This window comes from Onychomys torridus, chromosome 4 (assembly GCF_903995425.1).
Source record: "Onychomys torridus chromosome 4, mOncTor1.1, whole genome shotgun sequence".
Taxonomy (NCBI): Eukaryota; Metazoa; Chordata; class Mammalia; order Rodentia; family Cricetidae; genus Onychomys; species Onychomys torridus.
Window position 1 is genome coordinate 115,992,546 of NC_050446.1, and position 7,182 is coordinate 115,999,727.

At 51.0% G+C, this 7,182-nt stretch overlaps 1 protein-coding gene across 1 annotated transcript in view; it reads right to left on the reverse strand.

Moving 5' to 3' along the window:
- Nucleotides 1-988: 988 nt before the first annotated feature.
- The window catches only part of Slc2a10 (solute carrier family 2 member 10), a 12,831-nt gene continuing 6,637 nt past the window's right edge, over nucleotides 989-7,182 (reverse strand). The window contains exons 2-5 of the mRNA XM_036185317.1: nucleotides 7,010-7,182; nucleotides 6,406-6,528; nucleotides 4,778-4,913; nucleotides 989-2,917 (exon numbers count right to left, since the gene is read on the reverse strand). The exon at nucleotides 7,010-7,182 is cut by the window's right edge and continues 1,102 nt beyond it. Of these exons, the coding sequence (XP_036041210.1) occupies nucleotides 2,839-2,917; nucleotides 4,778-4,913; nucleotides 6,406-6,528; nucleotides 7,010-7,182 (511 nt within the window). The 3' untranslated portion in view covers nucleotides 989-2,838. The remainder of the gene's footprint in view (nucleotides 2,918-4,777; nucleotides 4,914-6,405; nucleotides 6,529-7,009) is intronic.

The following is a 7,182-nucleotide window of genomic DNA, read 5'->3' on the forward strand; positions in this document are numbered from 1 at the left end:
CCATCCCACCAAAAAAGAGAACTGGGAAGCTATGCTGTCGAGGTGGCTCAGCAGGAAAAGGCATTCAACATGCAAGCCTGATGACCTGCATTTGATCCCAGGAGCCCACATAAAGGTGAAAAGGGAGAAGTGACACCATAAAGTTGTCCTCTGATCTCCACGTGTGCACATGTGCCCCACACACACTGTTTGTGTGTGGTGTGTGTGTGTGTAGTATATGTGTGTGTGTGGTGTGTATGTGGTATATGTGTGTTTGTGTGGTGTGGTGTGTGTGTGGCATGTGTGTGTTTGTGTGTGGTGTGGTGTATGTGTGGCATGTGTGTGTAGTATATGTGTGTTTATGTATGGTGTGGTGTGTATGTGGTATGTGTGTGTTTGTGTGTGGTGTGGTGTGTGTGTGTGTGTGTATACACTCGAGTACACATGTGTTACACAGAGGATCTTGACACTCCAGCTGCATGTGTAGCTGACCCCACACTGTTGCCTCATCCCTTCCATCTTTCTTTTTATTTTATTTTATTTTGTTTTGTTTTGTTTTTTTGAGACAGGGTTTTTCTGTGTAGTTTTGATGCCTGTCCTGGAACTCGCTCTGTAGACCAGGCTGGCCTCGAACTCACAGAGATCCTCCTGGATTCACCTCCCGAGTGCTGGGATCACAAACGCTCTCATCTATTATCACCTATGTGTCATCTGTCAGTCTGTTGTCTGCTATCTCTTACCTATCTATCACCTACCTACTGTTCCGTATCTGTCCATGAATGAGTTTTCCTCACTCCATTCCTTTTTCTCTCCCTCTTTTTCCCTCTCCATCTCCTTTTTTATTTCTCATGGATCGAGCACCTGACCAGAATGTCAGAATAAGAACAGGGACCTTATTTAGGTCATAACTTTGCCCTTTACACTTAATAGACAGTAAACGTGCATTTGTACAGAAATACAAATCACCACATACATCTTTGTTCAAGATAATTTATTTTAAAATGCATGTATTTGTGTGGGAAATCATTTCATCTAAAGAGTGTTCCGTAAGCAGACAGTGTGCAGTTGGGGCTCGGCAGGCGATGGACACACATTCCCAAAGGTCGGATACACATCAGAGCCCCTCCCTCCATAGAGGTCACGAACAAGTGTCTGCTGTCAAAGAGGAGTAATTTTCACACACGCCCCATTTTCTGTGCTGTTTTCAATATACCAGCTACATGCAGGAGGCACCTTAACCTGACCCGGCAGCTCTCATCTCCAGAAAAATCAACCAGACAATAGACCAAGCCCTGGTCTGCAGTGTTCCCTGGCCTCTGGAAGGCAAAGACGCACCCAGGCGTTTACAGTGAAGGCATTGAATGCAGAAGCAGTAAAACACACAGCACCTCCCTCCAACTCCATCAGACAAACATGAGGACCATCCACAGCACGGAGGAGGGAGAAATTAGGTGGCAACAGGGGTTTGGCTTTTGTATTTACCTATTCATTTAGCAGGACAAGGTTTAAAGCCAGACTGGCCCAGAATGCTGGATCTTCCAGCCTCAGTCTCCTGAGTGCTGGAATCATAGGCGTGTGCCACCACACCTGGTGGGAGATGATGAAGTCTGAGTATTGACTATTAGAATTACATCAATTGCTTATTATAAATTAATTTTTTAAATAATGGCAGTGCTTAGCAACCAGTTTGCACAAGTCTTGACTGTGTGGCAGTTGGCTCCGAGGAGCTAGCCAGCACAAGCTGAATCCAGCACTCCACTGGCTATAAATGAAGTATCTAGACAAAGAGCAAGGTCACTGGGCCAGGCTTGGGAACCAAAAGGGTGTGACTTACAGTGCTAGTGAGGCCAGCTACCCAGTGTCCAGGAACCAACTCTATCTTTTTTACGTCCTCCTTATGCAACCTCTGACCTCAGCCACTTGCTGGACTCCAGATGACTGACCCCTTACAATGCCCCAAAGGAGGTGCCCTGTGTAACACAGTGGGCAGAAGCCCCCAGAGCTCACTGAAGACCCTCCTGAAGGAGATGGGGGGCACAACTCTGCCCATTCTACAGATGGAGAAATTGAGGCTTGAGGATGTCAGTAGCACCCAAAGTAGAAGCCACAACCACCAACACCTGGGTGAATCCCTCCAATCCCTTCTCCCTTCAAAGCTCCCTGTCCCACCCTGGCACTTGTCACATGTTGGGGGCCAGCTCTTGTGTTCCAGGGTCCTGACACTCAAATCTAGGTACACTCTCTACTAACAAAACTTCTGTCCCAGGACTACGTGATGTGATGGAGCCCTCGCTGAGTGTTTATGTCTCTGCTCTGAGACTTAGGAGCAGCCTAGTCTAGGCTTCTGTGGGACACATGGAGGAAATTGAGGCCAGGGTCATAAAGCCATCCTAGCAACAGCCTCTTGTCCTCAGTCAGAGTCCCAGGGCCTGATACATATCCTGGGTAAGAGGAAGGCAGTGACCCAAACAGGCTCCTGATCACTAAGACTCTGCCAAGTGGACAAGGAAGGCAGAGACTTGCAGTCTCTGCTGGCTCAGGGCTGGCGGCGGAAGACACTTCCTTCCCAGGTCACCTGAGAAGCCCTTGGTAGAGACACCACAGAGGATGTCATTATAAACATTGCAGACAAGTCAACTCCATGGGGAAACTGAAGCATGGAGCTGGATCTTCCAGAGTCCCTGAAGTCTCAAACTCAAAACGAAGAGTACAGGGTTTATCTCTCACCCCAGCAAGACTCACCCTTTGGGGCAGGGCCACTACAGAAGGAAACCTGGATCATGAGTTCCAGGCCCCGGTAGGCAGGGAGCTGGAGCTGCAGAATCCAATGTGCCAGCACCTTGGAAGCAGACAGGAGCCTCAGGAGGCCGAGGAGACCTCCAGGCGGTGGTACTGGATACCACTGGGGTTCTGCCTGTGGCCTAAGCGCAGAGGGAACCTGCCAAGGAAGTCAAGGATCAGAGAGCAGCAGGCCTGAGGCCTTCTCTGGGCAGGAAGCAGAGGACATCACGGCCCCCACCCTGTTCCACCCCTTCCTGATTTCTCAACATGCCTGCACAGCTCCTCTGGGCTTGCTGTGTCTCCATCCCAGCCATGGTGCCCTTTCTAAACTCCAAGCCAGACCCTTTCATGTCCCTGTGAGGACCTGTGTAAAGCTCAGCACAGCCACACTGGCCTCCTGTGACTCTCTTCAAACATCAGAATGGTCATCACTACAGCTAGGGCCTTGCTCTTCCCTCCTCCCAGAACATTCCCCTTCCCCACCCAGCTCTGAAGTCACGGCCTTCCCCCGACCCCCCGACTCAGGCAGGTATCAGCTCAGTCACCGGCTGCCCTGAACTCCATTTCACTCATTCATAGAACTGGGGTGTGCCTGCCACTGTTCCTGGACCCAGGATTAAAGCACTGAATGCCACAGGAAACACACACACACCCCTCTGCAAGCAGGGTCACCATGTACCTGGGGAATTCTAAATATACCTCTGGTCAACAACCCAAACACCAACACCCTAGCTAAAGGAGCTGCCCAATGCCCACATTGGCTGGGATGTTCTGTCTTTGGGAGGTCAGCCTATGCCCTCACCCCACCCCTACTTGTTCCTCTCAGGGGCAGGCTGGCTCAATATTACAATGACTTAAAAAAAAAAAAAAAACAACCCTCCAGGCCATCCCAGAAATAGACCAGGCAGCCAGGAACCTGGACTGTAAGAAAGGTGATGGAATTTTCTCATCACTGCAACATCCCATCTGGGGCACCTGTCCCCCCTCTTTTCTCCCAGAGTGCTAAGATTCTGAAATCCTGTTTGTGACCTCCAGACTGGAAGTGGTCTAACTCCATTTGGATGCTCTGACCTTCCACCTTCCTCTTCCAGTCCCACAGGAGGGATCTCTTGTTCCTTGCCTGGGTCAGACAGGACCCCACGTCAGGGTCTTTGCACCAGCTACTCCCTCCACCTAGGATGCCCCTCCCCTCATCTTTACATGGCTGCCTCCCCTCCTCACTGACTGAAGTCACCTCTACTCAGAAAGGTCCTCGCTCTAACTGAGCCACAGCCCTGATCCTCTGTCCCTTTCTGTGCTAGTCTGGCCTCCCAGCAAGATATGCAGCTTAATGTTTTTTCTCATTAAATATCATCAGTCTAGACCACTCCTCTTCAATGGTCTGTTGACTTATTTTCTGCCCCTTCCCAACTTGAACAGCAATTCATTGAGGACAGCACCTTGTCATTCTTGACCTCTGCTGCATCCCCAAAGGCCTCAAACCCTGCCTGGGACATTGCTTCAAGGACTTAGTATAAACACTGGTGGAACACAGACTAAGCCCTCAGCTACGTCCTTTTCTCTAAAGCCCATGAGTCTAAGATTCGTTGGTTTTAAGATTCTAATACTCTGGGGTTTTGTAATTAATTTTCAATTCCTGTGAGAGCCTGGCATGGTGGCAGGAAGCTTGCAAGTATGAGGTTGGCTTAAATTCCACAGCAAGCCCTAAGTTAATGTGGTGAACTATATGGCAGCATCCTGTCTCAAAAGCAAAATGTAGCTCGGGGTAGAATTCTTGGCTACAATGCAAAGCCCGGATTTGATCCCTTCACCACATACACAAACCTGGGGTCAAGCCTTTAGGTCAATGCAAAGCCATTGTCAGATGGTACAAAATAGCTGAAGGGCAATGGCTTGGGGACAATGGCAGTAAGGCAGGAGGCTATGTGAGCATCTGGCAAAAGGAAGAGGATCCTGAGGTCCTGAAGGGCCCACTTTTGAGGCACTGTCTCAGCCCCCACCCCCACTCACCACGTACCTGTTCATCTGAAACTGTTGCTCTATCTCAGCCAGTGACTGCCCTTTTGTTTCAGGAACAAGCAAGTAGATGAAGGCCAGGCCAAGGACAGCAGTCAGCCCATAGATCAGGAAGGTCCAGGCTAAGCCGATGGCACCTTGGAACACAATGTTGAGAGTGTGGGCCAGGAGCTGAGCACCCTGCTCTTGAGGCCCACGCTACCCAACAGGTCCCAGGTATAGAACCAGCAGTTCAGGGCTGGAGAGATGGCTCAGAGGTTAAGAGCACTGCTTGCTCTTCCAAAGGTCCTGAGTTCAATTCCCAGCAACCACATGGTGGCTCACAACCATCTGTAATGAGATCTGGTGCCCTCTTCTGGTTTGCAGGGATACGTGCAGACAAAATACTGTATAAATAACAAATAAATAAATTAAAAAAAAAAAAAGAAGAAGAAGAACCAACAGTTCACCCTTGCAAGGGCCAGGGACCGCCAGTTTGCAGAATGGCTGACAAGCCACTGGCTGTCACCGAGGCTGAAGCCACCAACACGGTAAGGTCTCTCAGAGTCAGAACACCTGAGTGGAGGTGTGGCTATCTGCAGGGACCAGCCATGATAAAGGGTGGCTCCAGAGCTTCTGCTCCAGAAGGCCACAAAGGGTCACTCCGTGTATCTGATCCAGGAGAGCAGGAAGATAGGAACCACTGCTCAGGCCCAGAACAGAGGGCTCTACCAAAGGCTAAGGACCACATCAGTGATGTCACCAGAGGCCTCTAAAGTCGTGGGGCCCATGACAGGGAGAGGGGGCTTAAAGGAAGCGGCTCTGTAGAGGGGGATGTCTGGTTCTGTGTGGGTGCCTTTCTCTCTCAAGACCACCCTTCCATCAGCTTCCCTGAGCGGTGTGATCTGCCCTGGGCTGGTTTGGAGGGCCAGGCTCCAGTCCTCTGACAACTGACTGGACTTAGGAATTATACATTTCCTCATCTGTGAAATGGGGGTGAGGGTAGAGGAGGACTCACGATGAGTCTCCCCTCCCTCCCCTCCCTCCCCTCCTTCCTCTCCCTCCTCTCCCTCCCCCTTTGTCTTGTTCATCCATTCCACACAAAAATGTCTGGAGACAGGGCCAACAGGGAGAAGGAAGGCTGGGAGACCGCCATGTGAGTGGCTTCTCCAAAATGTCCCCACAGCCCCAAGAGCTGGACACGGAAACACTTGGCCATGGGGAGTAGAAAAGTAACCTAGCCCTAAGAACTGTCCAGAGTTAAAGAAGCCCTGGACAGCAGAACAGCACCAGCCATCGGCTCTGGGAGGGACAGGCGATCTTGTTGAGCCAATGAGGGTTGGGCCCAGGACTCAGGCTCCACTAGAGGCCTGCTGGCAGCCACCTTCATACCATGAGGCAGGAATGACTGTGAACAGCTGAGGAAGAATAAAAGTCAGTCCCTGAGGTGGGAAAACCCATGACCAGCTCTAAGGCCACCCACCCCACTCATTCAGGTGGTTTGAGATGGAAAATTCCCTTTTGGTTCACAAGCTGGGCTGTATCAGGGCTCACGACGCTGTGATCCAGCCAGTTTGGGAGCTTCAGCTCTGGTGAAACCCGTCCCCTGGTCTAGATACACGTGGCCTGGGATGAGGCCAAAGTACTCACCGATGAGGTCGAGGAAGGAAAGGCTGATGAAGAGGCTGGCCGCCCAGTTAAAGCTGCTACAGAAGGCGAAAGCTCTCCCACGGATCTCCACTGGGTAAATCTCACTGAGGACCAGCCAGGTCACTGGGACAAGAGCAAGAGAGTTTCTGGGCACCTGTGAACTGCACAGGCCACCTCCTGTCCTCGCTAGCTGAGCCCTGTGCCACATTCTCTGCCCCAGGTTCTCCCAGCTGCACACCCCCACACCCCTATGCGGATCCCCTGAGTGGCCTCAGTCTCAGGTTCCTGGGACACAAGACACTCAGTGCCAAGAACAGAAGGGTCCTAGGCAAACTGGTGTGTCTGGTTTTTATCTGACTCCTTTCAGATAAAGCTCTTCTGATGGAGCCACTTAGGGATAGATCCAAGACTTGAAGAGAGCTGGTTTAAAATTTGGTGATGGGGATGGGCAGGTTTAAAAACGTGCAAGTGTAGGCTTCAGCTCTGGAGGAACTCCTTGATGTGAGGAACCCTGAAGCCTCAGTCACCCACCATTAAAGCTCAAGTGTCCCGAGACTGATAAGGCCCACTAAAAGGGACAGAAGGCTCTGGATTTACCTCCTACCTGGTCCAAATCCAAAGGAGAAGGCACTCACATAGACCATCAAGCAAACCAGCGCAGACCAGCATAGCAGAGTGTGCTCCAAGATGGGACCTGGGGGAACTGGGGAGGCGGCATTAAGAGCTGGTCCCAGGAACACTGTGGTGACTGGATGGGACTTGGTCCTCTCAGTGATT